At 34.6% G+C, this 19,988-nt stretch overlaps 1 protein-coding gene across 4 annotated transcripts in view; it reads right to left on the bottom strand.

Annotated features, from left to right (window-relative positions):
* LOC128219722 (misshapen-like kinase 1) overlaps positions 1-19,718 on the bottom strand; it is a 59,758-nt gene extending 40,040 nt beyond the window's left edge. For 3 of the 4 annotated variants that reach the window (XM_052927663.1, XM_052927666.1, XM_052927667.1), the window contains exons 1-14: positions 19,437-19,718; positions 17,618-17,683; positions 15,272-15,373; positions 14,662-14,742; positions 10,910-10,958; positions 10,472-10,492; positions 9,860-9,921; positions 9,437-9,527; positions 9,091-9,163; positions 7,987-8,044; positions 7,731-7,785; positions 7,058-7,136; positions 5,299-5,468; positions 4,810-4,885 (exon numbers count right to left, since the gene is read on the bottom strand). In XM_052927663.1, coding sequence (XP_052783623.1) covers positions 4,810-4,885; positions 5,299-5,468; positions 7,058-7,136; positions 7,731-7,785; positions 7,987-8,044; positions 9,091-9,163; positions 9,437-9,527; positions 9,860-9,921; positions 10,472-10,492; positions 10,910-10,958; positions 14,662-14,742; positions 15,272-15,373; positions 17,618-17,683; positions 19,437-19,493 — 1,040 coding nt within the window. In that variant the 5' untranslated portion in view covers positions 19,494-19,718. The remainder of the gene's footprint in view (positions 1-4,809; positions 4,886-5,298; positions 5,469-7,057; positions 7,137-7,730; positions 7,786-7,986; positions 8,045-9,090; positions 9,164-9,436; positions 9,528-9,859; positions 9,922-10,471; positions 10,493-10,909; positions 10,959-14,661; positions 14,743-15,271; positions 15,374-17,617; positions 17,684-19,436) is intronic. The other variant, XM_052927665.1, reaches the window with a different exon arrangement.
* Positions 19,719-19,988: the final 270 nt, after the last annotated feature.

The following is a 19,988-nucleotide window of genomic DNA, read 5'->3' as shown; positions in this document are numbered from 1 at the left end:
AGTATGCGCAGCGGACCCTGATTTCCCCAAATGAATTTTTGAAAATCTCCATTTTCAGGAAGAAATTAGCAATACATTATAAACAAACAAACAACAATATCAAATAATTTCAATTCTGCTGCCTTTATATTTGTAAAAAATGTAAAATTAGATCGATTCCTAGTCAAATAGAGCTTTGCGCCAATGGAGGGTCTTTCCGTAAATGCAGCCTCGTTCTGTGATTGACCACTATCAAAACAAGAGGGCCATGATGGCCCTAAATCACTCACCTGAGTAAATGAGTTTAACCTTTGTTATTAATATAGCTTGTTTCTCAAAGAATATTGAACAAGAGCTGTCAAAGTATGTGACAAATGCCCCCCAATGTGACATTGATCTATGAACAAGTACATAAAAAGTTGATCTTGCCTTTATGTGTCAAATACATATTGCAAGTTATATTAAATTGCCTCTGAGCATAGAAAAAAAACCAATCATACTAAATGACAGCCAACACTCTTTATGTCCTCATATTCAGCATTCCATTGTGAATTAACACTTAGTGTATCTTTCACCTTAGAGGTAGGGACATGGGTCTTGCACACGACACGTTGTCTTGGTATGTCGAAAACATATGGCAAGTCATTTTAAAATCTGTCCATATAAGAGAAAGTCACAGGGCGGACACGACAGCCTATATTTTCCTTCAGGTTGCCATGGCAACCAGAGTTCTGCATGGAATTAATTTTTTTGAACAATTTTGAAAAAGCACCAACCAAGGACCATTCCTATAAAGTTTCATCAAAATTGTCCAAGCGGTTTAGGAGAAGAAGATGATTGTAACCAATTGTTGACACTTTTCCTTTAGGTTGCCATGTCAACCAGAGTTCTACATGGAATTAATTTCTTTGAACAATTTTGAAAAAGCACCAACCAAGGATCATTCCTATGAAGTTTCATCAAAATTGTCAAAGCGGTTTAGGAGAAGAAGATGATTATAACCAATTGTTGACATTTTCCTTTAGGTTGCCATGGCAACCGGGCCAAACAAAATTATGTGAACAAATTTAAGAGAGGTCCATGCAAGGACAATTCAAAACAAATTTGCTGAAGATCTATCAAGGGGTTCATGCGAAGAAAATGTTAAGTTTTTTTTATTTATTTTAGCTCTGGTGGCCCTTAAAAGGGGCCAAACAAAATTATTTGAAAAGACCTGACAGAGGCCCATGCTAGGATGCTTCAGACTTGAAGATCCATCCAGCAGTTAATAAGATGAAGTTGTTTAAAGGTTTTTCTGTTTTTTGCTCTGGTCACCCCTAAAAGGGGCCAAACAAATGGTTTCGGAGAAGATTTTATAAGTTTTCATCATATACCGTAAATGACTGGGTATTAGACGCACTTTTTTCCCTCAGATTTTGATGCAAAAAAATGCCTGCGTATAATACCCAGTAACAATTTTTTGAACTTTTTTTCTGATGTCAATTTCAAGCCGAGAGTTTGTTTAGATTTATGTAGAAAGGGATGTTACTCGCGTCATATTGATCGAGTATATACGGGTTAAAACGGCAGTTGAAGATCGGGATACGGTATATCGTAAGACGTTTATAATTTCAACAAAAATATTTTATATTTGGACACCCATAATTATTTCCCAAAATAATTTGTTTTGTGTACCTAATTTTCGGACACCCAAAGGACATCAATCATAACTTTCATAGTTACCAAGTTTCACAGACGAAGAATATTGATTTTTATCTTTACACTGCCTGGCTAGATTACCTAACCGTATACACCACTGTGACAATTTAATTAGTTACTACCCATCCTAAACGATTTATTGCCTGTTGAAAAGGAAGTGTGATATATTTATTTGAGGATTAAACAAACAACAAGGGCAATCAAGGGATTAAGAAAACATCGACATGGCATGTTTGTAAAACGATCTGCCAATAAGCTTTCAAACTTGTACCACACTTATAGACTATATGAAGCCGCTATATGAAGCAATAATCGTACAGTTATACATTAATCCTGCATAGCAATGTCCATGCTGATCCTCGTGGGAATAACACTGTAAGTTATGTGACGTCACACAGAGTGACTCTTTGATCTGAAGCCGATAGAATGTGTTTATTCAGTTCAGTGCATGTATAAAATGGTGTTTTAATTAACTTCATGAAGGATTTACACTTATAGGCGTAATAAATAAGTTTATGACCATTGATTACTACGGATAAATTAATAAGTGGTAAAAAGCAAACATGAAGAAAAAAGGCAGGTTAAACAAACATGTAAATAAAATGTAAATATGATAATTTTCTATGTATTCGGAGAGCGAAAAAAATAATTAATTTATGGTGTCCGAACTCTTGTGAATTACGGTATTCAATATTATTTTGAATAATAAATTGAATTAAACAATAATCAAACTTACATATAAAAAAGCAAAGTTGGGCACTGTCAAAATATTTTTTGCTTAACATAACTTTTCATTCGCGACAGTATGGTTTTAAAGATAACCATCGCCATTTTCACGAAAAAAATTTTTTGTCACTGTCAACAAACATGGTGGCTGAAAATGCCGGACGATTTTGACATTTTTTCTATGCATCTTTTAACCAAAAACATAGATTAAAAGTTTTTTTCTCGGATTTTTCACAGATTTTTTTCCCTGCGTCTAATACCCCCTATCGTCTTATACCCAGTCATTTACGGTACATATATAAGGAAACCCATGACCGCCCGGATGGGGCCATTTTTTGACCCCAGGGCCAAAGATTGAACAATATTGGTTCAAGTCAACTAGATGATATATCATGCCAAATATCTAAGCTCTTGTCACTACTTAATTTTACGTGTGTATCTATATATGTATATTTGTTATTAATTGTTGTATGTGGCCCATATTGAAAATTGGTATGTGTACTAAATATGTTATCCAGTTTAAATTAAGACGTTACTTGTCTTTGTGAGTTCAGAGAAGATTTTTTAAGTTTTACCTATAACACATATAGAGAAAACCCATCAGCCCCGGGGTGTGGCCAATTTTGACCCCAGGGCCATAATTTGAACAAACTTTGTAGAGGTCCACTAGACGATGAATCATGCCAAATATCTAAGCTCTAAGCCACGTAAGTTCAGAGGAGATGATTTTTGAAGTTTTCACTATAAACATATAGAGGAAACCCATGACCCCCCAAGGGGGCGGGGTCAATTTTGACCCCAAGGCCATAATTTGAACAATCTTTGTAGAGGTCCACTAGACGATGAATCATGCCAAATATCTAAGCTCTAGTCCAAGTAAGTTCAGAGGAGAAGATTTTTGAAGTTTTAACTATAAACATATAGAGAAAACCCATGACCCCCCAAGGGGGCGGGGCCAATTTTGACCCCAAGGCCATAATTTGAACAATCTTTGTAGAGGTTCACTAGACGATGAATCAAGCCAAATATCTAAGCTCTAAGCAACTTAAGTTCAGAGGAGATTTTTGATTTTTTTTAATATAAACATATAGAGAAAACCCATGACCCCCCAAGGGGGCGGGGCCAATTTTGACCCCAGGGCCATAATTTGAACAATCTTTGTAGAGGTCCACTAGACGATGAATCATGCCAAATATCTAAGCTCTAGTCCAAGTAAGTTAAGAGGAGAAGATTTTTGAAGTTTTAACTATAAACATATCAAGTATACCCATGACCCCCCGGGGCGGGGCCAATTTTGACCCCAAGGCCATAATTTGAACAATCTTTGTAGAGGTTCACTAGACGATGAATCATGCCAAATATCTTAAGCTCTAGTCCAAGTAAGTTCAAAGGAGAAGATTTTTGAAGTTTTCACTATAAACATATAGAGAATACCCTAACCCCCCGGGGCGGGGCCAATTTTGACCCCAAGGCCATAATTTGAACAATCTTTGTAGAGGTCCACTAGACGATGAATCATGCCAAATATCTAATCTCTAGTCCAAGTAAGTTAAGAGGAGAAGATTTTTGAAGTTTTCACTACAAACATATAGAGAAAACCCATGACCCCCGGGGCGGGGCAAATTTGGACCCCAAGGCCATAATTTGAACAATCTTTGTAAAGGTCCACTAGACGATGAATCATGCCAAATATCTAAGCTCTAGTCCAAGAAAGTTCAAAGGAGAAGATTTTTGAAGTTTTAACTATAAACATATAGAGCATACCCATGACCCCCCGGGGCGGGGCCAATTTTGACCCCAGGGCCATAATTTGAACAAACTTTGTAGAGGTCCACTAGACGATGAATCATGACAAATATCTAAGCTCTAGGCCAAGTAAGTTCAGAGGAGAAGATTTTTGAAGTTTTCACTATAAACATATAGAGGAAACCCATGACCCCCCGGGGCGGGGCCAATTTTGACCCAAGGGCCATAATTTAAACAATCTTGGTAGAGGACCATTTGGTGATCCTACCTACCATATATCAACGGCCAAAGCCTTGTGGTTTGGGAGAAGATTTTTAAAGTTTTTCCTTTCCATTGCCATGGCAACCAGAGTTCTGCATGGAATTCAATTCTTTGAACAATTTTCAAAGGGGACCACCCAAGGAACATTCCTGTGAAGTTTGGATGAAATTGGCTAAGCGGTTTATGAGGAGATGTCGTTTAAAGTAAAAGTTTACGGACGGACAGACGACGGACGCCGGACAAATTGTGATCACAAAAGCTCACCTTGTCACTATGTGACAGGTGAGCTAAAAACACAGTACTTGTTTCTGCCAAGGAAATTGATTCAAGAGTGAATTATACCTGCGTGCAGTTGTCTGCCCAATGAAGGCTAAATAAATTCGTTTAACACACGGTTACCTTGGTTCTCCTGGTTTCTCCTCCTCTTCCTCATTATCACTCCCTTCATATTCATACTCCGTGTCATGATCCTCAACTGTAACGAAGGTAACATCAGGTAAATCAGGGGTTTCATTCTTCATTAAAGTAGCAGGATAATTGCTGAATTTAGGCGGGAATTCAGTGTAACAACTGTACAGATGGGTCTATAATCACTATAAAATAATTGGATCTTATTCTGGCTTTATTGTACTATTAAATCAGCATTAGCTGGGCACAATATTGTTTAACCAAAAGTCAAGCAAAAAAATAATCAGAACTGTGTGCCAATGTAAGTTTATGTCTCTTTGAAAGCCATTGCAAATGTGAAAAGCTCCATTCAATCTAAAATGAAATATTTTTTTGTCACAAGACCACACTCTTAACATAACATCCTTGTAACAAGGAAGATTAATATCATGTTGTAAAATAGAAAAAAAAGCATTCATACAGAGACAATTCTACACTTACTCCTTTTGTTTTTCTTATGTCTGTCAATGTGGTCCTTGAGTTGTATGCGGACCTGTCGCTCCGTGGGCTGGTCACGTATGAATGGATGCTTCAGGAGTTGCTCAGTGTTTGGCCGCTGTGTGTAATCCTTCAACAGGCACGTCTCAACGAAATTATGAAACCTCGATGACCTAGGAAGAACTAGAACTGTAAGCCAAAGGCTAACGAATACCCCCCAACCCTTCCCTGTCTAGGTTGTTTGCCCTGGCCTTAGTTATGGTATCATTAGAAAGCACAAGGCAATAATACAGGTGCACAAAATCACATATACAAAGGTTCACATCATGGTGATGGATAGCTGAAAGTTTGAGAAAAATATATTGAAAAATGACAAAGGAGTAGGCCACCAAAGCGAATATTGTAACAAATTTAAGGCCTGTATGCACCTAACTTCAGGACTTTTGATGGTCTTTTTAAGGACAAAATCAATTAAAGGTCTTTTTAAGGCCATGCAAACATTCTGATTAATACAGGTGCACCAAATCACATATTCAACAGTTCATATCATGGTCATTGACATCTGAAAGTTTGAAAAAGATTTATAGAAAAAATGAGAAAAAATGACCAAGGATTAGGCTAGACAAAGCTGTATAATTTTTGCCTATTTTAACTTATTCAGGGGCCATAATTGGAGACATGATCATGTGATTCCAACCACAATCACAGGGGCAAATGTTCTCACCATGGCTAAAAGTTTGAAAAAGATTCATTCAAAAATGACGAAGGAGTAGGACGAACAAAACTAATTTTACCCAATTTAACTCATTAAGGGGCCACAACTCCACTCAGGATCATGTGACTCCCACCAAATTCATGGAGGCAAAGGTTTACATCATGGCCATTAATATTTGAAAGTTTGAAAAAGATTTGCTCAATAGCTTCAAAGAAGAATCCTGGACAAAGCTAATTTTGCCCAATTTAACTCATTAAGGGGCCACAACTCCACTCAGGATCATGCGACTCTGACCAAATCCACGGAGGCACAGGTTTACATCATGGTCATTAATATTTGAAAGTTTGAAAAAGATTTGTTCAATAACGACAAAGATGAATCCCGGACAAAAAAAAAACGGACGGACAGACGGACAGACGGACAACCCGATTCCAGTATACCCCCCCCAAACTTTGTTTTGGGGGGTATAAAAATTATATTTTGGGGGGTGTTTAGGCCAATAATCTTCTTGTTCATTCAAACAAGAGTGCCACGTAGCGAACACCAATGCTTGTCTATTGTTTAGTAAAACAAGGAGCCACAGTCAACAATTCTTGACGCCAGATTTATGGACTTCACTCTACATGTACTCTACATTGTCTCTGACAACATGTGTACCTAGTTTTAGCCAATGTTTATGATTTTCGCAACACAGAGGACCAGAAAAATGTCTCCACTGACAACATCAAGGCTATTACATAACATCACATTGTTTATCAATGTCACATACATCTTACCACAACAAAATGTCACAAGCATTGTTTTGTATCATCACAGGTATTCTGAAGTTGTTGAGTTCCATGGAATATGAATGCAATTAGAAGAATATGCGTTCATCTTGGGAAGGGCAAAGGGAGTGTAAATACTGCAAGTTAATGATTTTTTTCCAATATTTGTATGAAAGAGAAGTACTGTAAACCAGGACACTTAAACTTTTCATTTGTATGTTCATTTAGTTGGATAATTTAGCTTAGCTGTATCGAATAAAAATCTTTGCAAATAAGTTACCATTTTGAAGATTTAAGTCGAGGTGGTGGGTTCCTGGGAATGAGAAATAAGGCCCTCATTGGGTGCATATCACAGAGTGCTGAAATAGAAACAAGTCATATCATTATTAATCAATATCTCATATGATCAACAGCAAACATTTGTTGATCTGTTCAATACAGACAGCTGGCTGATGCTTTATCTCCTTGAAAAAAAAATGAACTTTGACCATTATGTTATTCATTGCATCCTATTTATTTCCTTAATTAACTTCCTATTACATTTTTTTTATTTCCTTATTTTCAAATCAATTAATAACAATGCATACTTAAACATTTTATACCTTAAAGTATATAAATGAACAGCTCATATAATCTTAAATGGAGGTCCATATTTTCCTTATTAAAAAGGAACTCTGAGGAGCATTAACAGAAACTCCATGAAGCAAATTCCAACACTTGTCTGTTGCTTTATTCAGCCAAAGGGCCTTAACTCGAAATTTATTTAAGTCAGCCTTATGGGCCTTGCTGTTGATGCATGTATCACCTCTGGCAACATGTATCTGAATAGCTTCAATGATTTTTGAGTTATGGCTGAGGCTAAAATGTTGCCCTCTGCCAACAATGCCAAGCCTATGACAGTATTTCAACATTTCTTCATAACACAGACGAACTAATAATTATGGTCAACTTACGAGGTTTTCCTTCTGCCATTTCTATTGCAGAAATACCTAAGGACCATAGGTCACTCTGAAAAACAGTTAAAATACTCTGAATTTGTTGGCGCTTCTTTTCACATTTTTTTTAAAAATGAGTCAATTCACTTGTTCATGCAATTTTTAAAGAGTGAAATGAGTGAAATGTTAAATCATTTCAACTTAAATATTTAAAAGTTTTCAGGGACACTCCCTCATCAAAGACATTGGAATACAATGAAAGAGCCAGCCATACTCTGTTGTCGTAAGTGGCATCAGGGTTATCATCACAGGCAATCACTTCTGGTGCCATCCTGAAATATCAATGAGTCAAATAAGCAAAGACAATACACTTTCTTCAAAACATGAGCACCTTAAGAAAACACGGTTCATGGATGAAATGCTAACTTGTCCTTCATTTTTGATAGTGATAAGCCATTAAGATCGAGTACAAGTAAAAGTTTTAATATCATAATATTTTAGTGTGTTCTATTATTTTGGCCTGCACACAATGTTTAAAAGATAAATGTTGTTTTTTCTGTTTTATTTTACAGAAAGGAAGCATTATCTATACACCTGTATATTTTCATTGTGGATTTTTCCAGGAACATTTGAGGTGAAACAGAGCGGCACAAAGTGAAAAGTCAACACTCATCTGTTTTCTATACAGTCAAACAAGGGACAGAAATTGACAGTTATAAAACCAAGAGTTATTGCCCTTGCTGCACATGTACATATCATCACAGGTAACATGTTTACAATGTGTTATGTGATTATCTAAAACTTTTATTGAGTTATGGAAGACTCTACATGCCCTTCAGTCAATAATTATTGCCAGAGTTATGGGCCTTACTACACTGTCACTTGTTTTCTTACAAAAACAGAGAAGCTAAAAATGCCAAATGCACTTTCACCATGCTTTTTCTTTCAAGTAAAAGAATCTATTTCAAGTCAATGAGTTTTATTCAATAGACATAAAAGTATATTTCCACATCTTATTTTTTGTGAGGAAGTTAAATATATTATAATATATCTGATATGGCTCAAGTTTGCCTATCTGGAAAATTGGCTAACTTTTTTTCTTCCTTGTCAAAAACAACAGTTTTCAAGCACCACTCAAAGGAAATTTACCTTATATGGTAATACAAACTTAGTTTAAACTTTCAATAAGTTATTTTTAGTCATAGAAAAACTTATCAAAAGTTTGATTGACTTTGGGGATTTTTCAAAATCTCAATTGGGAAATGTCATCCCAACAGGCATGAGCAAGTCAATACGGGGATGAATTAAGTGGGGCTTAAAATATTTTTTTAAATAGCTCTGTATCTGAAAGATAACAAAATCAAGAAACGCCATATACCAGTAAGGTGTTCCGATAAATGTATTTCTTCGCCCAATGGTTTTGTCCAGCTGAGCGCTCACACCAAAGTCAACTGTAAATAGAGAATGTGAAAATAATGCTAGTTTATTCCTAACAAGTTTGACATTTATTTATAAGAATGAGGCTTTGAAATACTGGAAAGTCTAATGGGAATTTATAAGAATGAGGCTTCATATTAAGTTTGATGGATAATATTACAATGAGACTGTAAAAGATTGACAGGTATTTATAACAATGAGGATTGACCAAATTTGACAGGTACTCATAATATTTAGCTGGCTTTGTACTAAGTTTGATGGGCCTTTATAAGAATGAGGCTTCCTACCGAGTTTGACTTCAGCATTATCTGTGAGCAGCACATTCTGGCCCTTGATATCCCTGTGAATAACGCGGTTGGCATGCAAATGTGCTAGGCCCTGAAACACACATACATGAACATTTGAAATGGAAAAATGTCATAATACATAAACAGCAATGTATGCCATTGCATATGTTCATTTGTTTCATTCAGGTTACCTAAACCCAACAAGGGGCCTAAATTGTGCGACTTCAATTTAATAGTTGAGAATGGGTGAAGGCAAAAATCCCTGAACTAAACTTAAAAACTTCAAGACAGGAACTTAATTGGTTTTGGTCAGAGGGGCTGAAGCAACTTCTGGGTTTGAAGCATTTTGAGAGCCTAATAATGCATTGAAACATATCAATTTCCGCGGAAGATTCTCACTCTAGCAAGTTACATGACACTTACCCGAAGGATTTCCCTAGCTATATAGGCAATCCACTCCTCTTTCAGGGTGTTGCCTTTTGTGGCTGAAACAAAACCAACACTCATGGTCATCATCATCAATATTTATGGCCTGATAACTTTGAAATAAGTAAGTGACATTCAATTTCATTCAGTGAAACAAAAATAAATCTAGGGAGAGCTACATAAGAGTCGAGAGAGAATGCTGTAAATCAATTATAAGAAGCAGTCAACAATTGTGCGTGAATACAACCAATGCAAAAATCAAAAAGTCTTGAAGTATAACACACTGTTTGACAAAATCAAAGATTCAAATTTACACAAGCATGCAAGCACTTAGGTTGCACTACCATCTTGTTATACTTCTAAATGCACTGTATATAAAAGGTTTCTTTATTTGAGTGATTGATTTAAAAACTCTAATGTCCAGTATTGATAACTTTTTTTATTCTTTTACTGACTTTGCCTACTAAATCATGAAAATGTCTGACTTTGGGAAATACAAAATCATGCCAGAATAGCAAATAAACATAGTTTGACTTTGAATGCAAGCATTATACTGTATTAGAGCTGCTTTTGTAAAGACATAGTTTGTTTTTCAAGAAAATACATTACTTCTGTCTTCCTTCATGGAAGCTGTGTAAAACAAAATGGGAAAATAAATTAATTTTGGGGGAAAAGTTGTCCCTTTTTTCAAGGGCCTGGGGAAACAGCCTTAAGAAGGCAGTATATTGCACCAATAAACATCACTAAAAAAATTCAAAATAAACTGAAAATTTTACAACAGATCCAAATGCAAATTAACCAATAACACAGACAACTGTTGTAAACTACAGGGCCAATCCCAGCAGTGTACATTTTACCTATGGGCTTGTTTCAAGGAATAAAATACAAAGCCCTACATCACACACAACACCACAAAACAACAGACATGCACTACAAAGATGTTAAAATATCAAAATCAATAAATGCTGGGGCAACTGGCTTGGAACGGTAACAATAGATAACTGGTGGCTAAGATCAGATACTGCCAAAGTGATTTGAATTGCATACCTTTGACAAGATCTGTGACTGATCCTGCACCACAGTATTCCATCACCAACTGAAAAGTTCAACAATAGAATTAGACATTTTAGACCGATAAATATCAGGCATGACCAGTTTAAATTCAAGATAGTCCAGTTTAACAGTCTGTTCAAAAGTTGTCCTAAAATGTCACGTGTAATATATTTTTTTCAAGTTGATCAGACCCACTGGCCTGTACAGTTCTGAGGTATTTGGCTTTGACTGTTGAGTGTACACATCACTGAATAGAACTCAAAATCATTGGGGGGGGGGGGGGTTCCAGAAATCATGCAACCACCATGCTGTACAAACAAACTAATCTATTAATCTATAAGTAGATCATATTGTTTCACAATTAACTTTTTTATATCTAAACCTTTTTCAAATACTTCCTTACAAAAACATTATCATTATTTTGGGGCTGCTGTTCGAAAGATTTATCAAGTTAGTGCTGCAACCATGACTGTAATCTTTTGAAAAATAATGTAACAAACTTTTAGGCTCAAGTAAAATTAAATATATCAGAAAGAGTATACTTCAAATGTTCATAACTTTCTCACAATGCTATGATGCAATATTTTTTGCAGCATACAGCGATCTCAATTAAGAAACTTAGAGATTACATAATTCAAACTGGAAAAAAAATGGTTACATTGCTTAAGCTACATCTCTGCATCAATTTGTCTGCAGACAAATCAAGATGTTGCCAATTAAATGTCCAACTGCACATGATGCACAGACTGGCATCCATATACCAGGTGCATGCGCATTTGTTTGTAATAAAACCATGAGCCTATATGTTCCTGCAATCCAATGCATGTTCTCTGTATCATATATATTGAAAAATAATTGTTACACAGTAAAATGGTGTAATCACATGTTACACAGTATAATGATGTAATAACTTGTTTCACAGTATAATGATGTAATAACTTGTTTCACAGTATAATGTTTAAATAACTTGTTTCACAGTTTAATGTTGTAATAACTTGTTTCACAGTTTAATGTTGTAATAACTTGTTTCACAGTTTAATGTTGTAATAACTTGTTTCACAGTATAATGATGTAATAACTTGTTTCACAGTATCATGCTGTAATAACTTGTTTCACAGTATAATGATGTAATAACTTGTTTCACAGTATAATGATGTAATAACTTGTTTCACAGTGTAATGTTGTAATAACTCGTTTCACAGTATAATGATGTAATAACTTGTTTCACAGTATAATGATGTAATAACTTGTTTCACAGTATAATGATGTAATAACTTGTTTCACAGTATAATGATGTAATAACTTGTTTCACAGTATAATGATGTAATAACTTGTTTCACAGTATCATGCTGTAATAACTTGTTTCACAGTATCATGCTGTAAAAACTTGTTTCACAGTATCATATTGTAGTAACTTGTTTCACAGTATCATGCTGTAAAAACTTGTTTCACAGTATCATATTGTAGTAACTAGTTTCACAGTATCATGCTGTAATAACTTGTTTCACAGTATCATGCTGTAAAAACTTGTTTCACAGTATCATATTGTAGTAACTTGTTTCACAGTATCATGCTGTAATAACTTGTTTCACAGTATCATGCTGTAATAACTTGTTTCACAGTATCATGCTGTAATAACTTGTTTCACAGTATCATGTTGTAATAACTTGTTTCACAGTATCATGCTGTAATAACCTGTTTCACAGTACCATGCTGTAAAAACTTGTTTCACAGTATCATGTTGTAATAACTTGTTTCACAGTATCATGCTGTAAAAACTTGTTTCACAGTATCATGCTGTAATAACTTGTTTCACAGTATTATGTTGTAATAACCTGTTTCACAGTATCATGCTGTAATAACCTGTTTCACAGTATCATGCTGTAATAACCTGTTTCACAGTATCATGCTGTAATAACTTGTTTCACAGTATCATGTTGTAATAACTTGTTTCACAGTATCATGCTGTAAAAACTTGTTTCACAGTATCATGCTGTAATAACTTGTTTCACAGTATTATGTTGTAATAACCTGTTTCACAGTATCATGCTGTAATAACCTGTTTCACAGTATCATGCTGTAATAACCTGTTTCACAGTATTATGTTGTAATAACTTGTTTCACAGTATCATGCTGTAATAACCTGTTTCACAGTACCATGCTGTAAAAACTTGTTTCACAGTATCATGTTGTAATAACTTGTTTCACAGTATCATGCTGTAATAACTTGTTTCACAGTATCATGCTGTAATAACCTGTTTCACAGTATCATGCTGTAATAACTTGTTTCACAGTATCATGCTGTAATAACTTGTTTCACAGTATCATGTTGTAATAACTTGTTTCACAGTATCATGCTGTAATAACCTGTTTCACAGTATCATGCTGTAATAACTTGTTTCACAGTATCATGCTGTAATAACCTGTTTCACAGTATCATGCTGTAATAACTTGTTTCACAGTATCATGCTGTAATAACTTGTTTCACAGTATCATGTTGTAATAACTTGTTTCACAGTATCATGCTGTAATAACCTGTTTCACAGTACCATGTTGTAATAACTTGTTTCACAGTATTATGTTGTAATAACTCGTTTCACAGTATCATGCTGTAATAACTTGTTTCACAGTATCATGCTGTAATAACTTGTTTCACAGTACCATGTTGTAATAACTTGTTTCACAGTATCATGCTGTAATAACCTGTTTCACAGTACCATGTTGTAATAACTTGTTTCACAGTATTATGTTGTAATAACTTGTTTCACAGTATCATGCTGTAATAACTTGTTTCACAGTATCATGCTGTAATAACCTGTTTCACAGTATCATGCTGTAATAACTTGTTTCACAGTATAATGATGTAATAACTTGTTTCACAGTATAATGTTGTAATAACTTGTTTCACAGTATAATGTTGTAATAACTTGTTTCACAGTATAATGATGTAATAACTTGTTTCACAGTACCATGTTGTAATAACTTGTTTCACAGTATCATGCTGTAATAACCTGTTTCACAGTACCATGTTGTAATAACTTGTTTCACAGTATCATGCTGTAATAACCTGTTTCACAGTATCATGCTGTAATAACTTGTTTCACAGTATCATGCTGTAATAACTTGTTTCACAGTATCATGTTGTAATAACTTGTTTCACAGTATCATGCTGTAATAACCTGTTTCACAGTATCATGCTGTAATAACTTGTTTCACAGTATCATGCTGTAAAAACTTGTTTCACAGTATCATATTGTAGTAACTTGTTTCACAGTATCATGCTGTAATAACTTGTTTTACATTATAATGCTGTAATAACTTGTTTCAAAGTATACTTGCTTAAGATTATCATGGTGTTTTTCAATCCTTATAACTGTTGAAAGCTCAGGTTTTTTTGGATGATACATTTATGTTTTTTCTATAGTTTAAGAAATTCTGCTGAGCAAAGATAAAGTTTGTTTGAAGGGGCATAAATCAACAATTATAAAGGAGTTATGTTCCACATTGTACATGTATGTGTGTGTACCAAGCTTCATTCTGAGATATGGCCATGGTTAAAGGTTTATGCAGGCCGCCAATGTCAACAACACCAAAGCTTTAACAATAACTCTACAGTTTTCTCAAAAACAGATGAGTTTTAAATGGATTCCGGTGTGTTTCATTGGAAACTGCAGTGCAGCAATCAGCACTACTTTTATATACTGAAACTTATATCAGTTTATTTAGGGTACATATAAACCACAAACCCAGAGCTGATCATCCTTGCCAGCGGGGCTTTTCTTGATGAAAGCTCCGTAGTAGGTGGCAATATTCCGGTGGTGAGAATACTGAAAATAGACAAGATTCACTTACATCAGTGATTTTTCTAGGTGGCGAACTCATGTATAATATACTAGCATTAATACAGGCAAGAGTACCAAATGCCTATGACAATAGCATGGGCCTCTAGCACGGGTCACAAAGCGTGTGAAGGCTTACTCCACACATTAGTTCATATATTTTTCTTCACAGCAATGCCAACATGTGATATTAGCTTCAATGTGAAATGATGACATTCATCTTGCAGAGGCTTCAAAGAGATACAGTACTTACATGTGTACTATTCTATTAACCTTACAGACCAGTTATATTTGTTAAATATTACACTCAAGAACATCTGATTTTAAATCATATTTATGCTTTTAACTTCAACAGGATTATATACTATTACCATTCATGCGCTAGATGTCATTAATTAATTGATAAAATATTGACTTTAATCCGTTTTGATACTATTGCTAATCTAAGATGTGCTTTTTATGCACTATTGCCCACACTAAGATTTTCAGACAATTTCTATTTATGTACTATTTATACCTTTTTAAGGACGTTAATTTCCAGCTTGATTTCTTCTTCCTCTTCCTCAGTGACATTCATCACTTTAATGGCCGCCAGCTGACCAGTCTTCGTGTGGCTTCCCTGCAATATTATATATAAATTGGTATAATATGTTTATAGTTATTCTTTTTTCCTAGATTGTAAAGGCAAATGAAAGCTGATAAAAAGCTCTGTTGAGTGATCACATACCCCAATCTTGTCTTTCTTTCAGTTAAAAAGGAGCATAGCGTGACAATTATTAAAACCAGAGTTATCAGCCTTGCTTAACATAATTGTGCGAATCCTTACCAGCACCATGTGTACCAAGTTTCGTTTAAATGAACATTTTTTAAGGTAGGTCTAAGGTAAATGTTTTAAAATGATGCTGAAGCTGACAAAAGCTTGGCTTTCACAATACCTCAAATTCTAACTCCTCGAAAAAAAAGATGAGCTAAATATGTTGTTAAGACTGTTCCCTGGGAAATAACCAGTACTGGTGTTCTTAGTAAGAGCCTTAGAGGCATGGAGAATGTTGCTCCGACGGGGCTTTATCCCAGGACCTTTAGTGTGAGAGGCTGACACCTAAATGGTATTAATATCGCTAGACTTCTCTCAACCTAACAATCGCAATGAATGTAGCAAGTTAGTATTCGCTTATTAACATCTGGAATAAACTGAAGCAAAACAAGCTATACAGGTAGAGGCATGCAAGGAATTTAACCAGTGTATTTTTTTGTTTATTGATGTAAGCTTTACATTGTAACCTGTTACACTGTAGCTGTGTCTTAAACATTACATTATGTATCACTAAAATTAACATCAAATCAAATTAACAATACCATTATAGAACCAATAACTATAAAAATAAACCTGACAGCTATTAAATTACACCCATTAAAATAAAATTGTGTTAAATTTATATGAATTTTACAAATATTGAAGAAAAAAATATCAGTGGGACCATTTGAAAGTGGCTGAAACTGGACAAGAAAACAAAACAAATGTTAACTGTATTTTTTTCCAGGAATTATAAATAACATTCAATTTCAATTGGCAATCATACCGTAATTATAATAAATAAAATAAGCCTACAATATAATGATTGTAGACGCACAATGCATGAATTGCTTTTATCTTTAACTTCCCACTAAAGTATGATAACATGTAATTTATCCTTGTGAGAAATGTGTTTTATATACACATCCATCACTCATAAGAAGGAAGTGCAGTTGGTATTTGTGGGAAAACAGACCATTTAAACCAATATATCAGATGTGGCTGACGTAGGTGTTAATTGTAGATGAAAAAGGTGACGAGTTAAGTGAAGTACTTAATGTCAAGATTAAACTACAAAATAATGACAAAAGAGTACTAACAAAGACAACTTATATCTGTATCACAGCTAAATAATTAAGAAATCATAATACTTATTTTATCGTTTATAATCTTGATTATTATTTTACAAAACAAATGCTATCTCATATAATTGTCTAATAAAATATCTAATTAAATTGAAGTTCATTTTGAAAAGAAAATTCTTGTAGTGTAAAATAATCCTGGTTGTGTGTTTGGGCTCTTAGCCAAAATAGACAATTATAAGCCATTAAATTTTAAAGATCATAACAAAAAATCAGATAAATGTAGTTATGATTATATATGTAATTTTACAATAACAAATTGTTTTTTACTTCAATTTCAATGAAAATTATTGGCTTCTATTGCATACATGTCATGCAGGGTTCCCAATAAGTTTCGGTTGAACCGTCTCAAATAGTAATGTAACCTAACAGCTACTGCTATTATTCTACTTGTAATTCATTTGTTTTTCCAGATTTGAACCAGCCCAATTGCCATTGAACCATCCATTTTGGCCAGCAACCAGTTCTTATTGAGAACACTGATGTCATGTATTACTTGCACTCAGTAATTAGTTGAACCTTATCTCTGCCATTCTACCATATACCACAATTTATCCTTCCATACAAGTGTACAGTCATAATGGGTTTGATTTTAAGGAAAATAAAAGAAACATTGTACATTTTCTGCAAATCAAATCCACCATTCAATGTGTATTTATGATAACAGACACAAATGAGACATTAAAAACAAGTATAATCTGTTATAAATCTTCAGAAAATCTCATGTGTGCTTCCTATGGTGAATAACAACTTTCAGGTTCCCTGTTATTTTCAATGCCTCTTTAAATGGACACAACTTCACACAGAACTTGCTTTTATAGAGGAGACACACTTGATAACACTTTTTATATTACAATTAAGAAAAAGAAATTGATGCATTAATGAGTTACAAGTTAAAAACACAAAAGCAGTAATTGTTACACTTTACCTTGTAAACCTGGCCATAGGTTCCATTGCCAACGACTTCAATCAGGTCAAAAATGCCAGCAGGGTCCTGTTAAGAGCATTTGAAATCAATCAAAATACATATATATGTATTTAGTCAAACACCGATTCAGAAGTCAATATGGATTTTCTTAATATTTCTATAATATATTATAGAGATGGCCATAGATTACAGGGTTAAAATGCAGTTTAGCTGCATTTTACAGTGGTCTAAATTCCAGCTATAACCAAATTGAACAGGCCACAAAAAATTGATCTGAATTGGCATGTAAATTGATATTCATGCTAATTTCATACATCAGTCAAATTATGTCCTTTTCAATTTTACTTTCATCAATTGATGTTTACTTCTTTGCACAATTGAAACATTTGTTTAAGTAAGAAATCTCAATACCAATTAAGCTATATGCCGAAAACGGGCACAGGTCGTCATCAGTGACATGTGAGCAATATGCAGGAACACATTCTCGCATTTAGGGGTAAGCCTACTTAATAAAGCAGGGCTTCTAAAAGTTTGAAATCTCAATCGGTCCAGGACTGTCAACCCCGACCAACCCCCTCATCCCCCAAAAAAACCTAGCTAATTCCAAAGTTGGATTTAAGAAATATCTGAAGAATTCTTTCACACAATTTCGCGATGTATATTCTGTTAATAATTTTTCGCAATATGGCAATTTATAAGCAGTGCTTAAGAGCAATCAAAGCCAATTTAGATTGTAATTTATACAATATTGATCTTATCCAATTCCTGCGGCGTTTCTTACAAGGAACGCTGCGATCACATTTCTTCGCCTGAATGAAACCCGGCGGAAAGGGGTCAGACAAATAAGTTCATCGTTTTGGTAAAAAAATTGGGTCTTACACTATAAATGTAATGTACATGAGTAAGGGTTCCCGCTGGCGACAAAAGGCAACAACTATTTTTTCATAATATTTTCTTAAAATGACGTAAGCGTCAGTCTCTACAGTTAATCAAGCATGTCGCTGTTGATATCCTATAGAATTAGGGCACAACAAGGTTAAGTCATACTGTTTTGCGGATTAACAATGACATCGATTAAAGATAATAGCTCTTCATAGCAAAAATAAAGTTGTTTCCATTAGAAAAAGACAACAATTCGACATCTCTTTGATCTAATAAAAACAGCGAAGTCAATTAACACAAACCATAAACACAGTCAGGAGTTATTGCCCTTACGGATATCACCTGGTATCAGGATATGTGTGAATGACAAACACTGTTTGTGTATTACACTTCCTACATTTTTTACTGATTACGACATTATCGATTGAAATTGAAATTAAAAAATGAACAAATTTCCGAATGATTTTAAAGCCATTTTCTGTTAATGAAATTGGTCAGGCAAGGTCAAAATTGTTCCAGACCGGCAAATTGTCAGATTTTAGAAGCCCTGAAAATAAGCTGTATGATTCTAGTCTAAAAATAAATGGTATTCCAGATTCCTTAGGGGGATTGGGAGGGAAGACACTGTCCTTAAAAAATATCTGCGCAGTGATCGAGTGACAGATGATCGTATTTCATCTCCTATTCAGTGAGTTCATAATAATACAAAACTTGTATCAATCTAAAACAGTTGTAACAGATTGCATGCATTCCCCACCCACCCTTGCCACTTGAGAAACTCTTTGTTTATATTTTGACAGCCAATACGGAGGTCTCCAAATCGCACATGTTTTCTCCAATTCTAGGCAAAAATCGTGTACCATATTTAATAATTTCACAGATTAAAGAGTGTTCTTTTTGTTTAACAGCATTTGATCCCATTGTTTACATGTCTTACCCTCAATCTGGACAAGTCAATATCGTCCAAACTGACGTTCACGCTTTGGGTCGCCATTTTGTTCAATCAAAACATCCGAACAGTCTCCAGTCTTCCTGTTTCGTAAACTTCAATTTACACGCTCGATTCGAAGCGAACAGAATCTATTTTTATGACATGAGTGAAACAGACGTCCCCCATTCAATAAACTATGAAATCAAGCTAATCTTTTCATGAAAAGTATACGAAAACTTCTTCGAAAGAAGCGATATTTTTACAAAAGATTTGCATGTCAACTTTGCATTATGGGTATAATAAGGGAAGTAACTCGACACAAAACGTCTGACTCAGCAGCAGTATCCCACTGTCTGGGGCATTACGTGCAAATTGTTGGTGTGATTCATTTCATTCAATCTTTCAAATTGATGTATAATTTGAACTTAAAGAAGAGGGACAACAACGCTCTTCGAAGTGTTGTATATTTTATTCAGTTCGTCCAGTTATAAATGAAACATACTGTCTGGGAGTAGATCTATGATTAAATATTGAAATATAATACAACAATAGACAATT

The sequence above is a fragment of the Mya arenaria genome, chromosome 15, assembly GCF_026914265.1.
Source record: "Mya arenaria isolate MELC-2E11 chromosome 15, ASM2691426v1".
In the NCBI taxonomy this organism is placed as follows: domain Eukaryota; kingdom Metazoa; phylum Mollusca; class Bivalvia; order Myida; family Myidae; genus Mya; species Mya arenaria.
The sequence above is the reverse complement of the archived record's forward strand: the minus strand, read 5'-3'. Positions and strand labels throughout refer to the sequence as shown.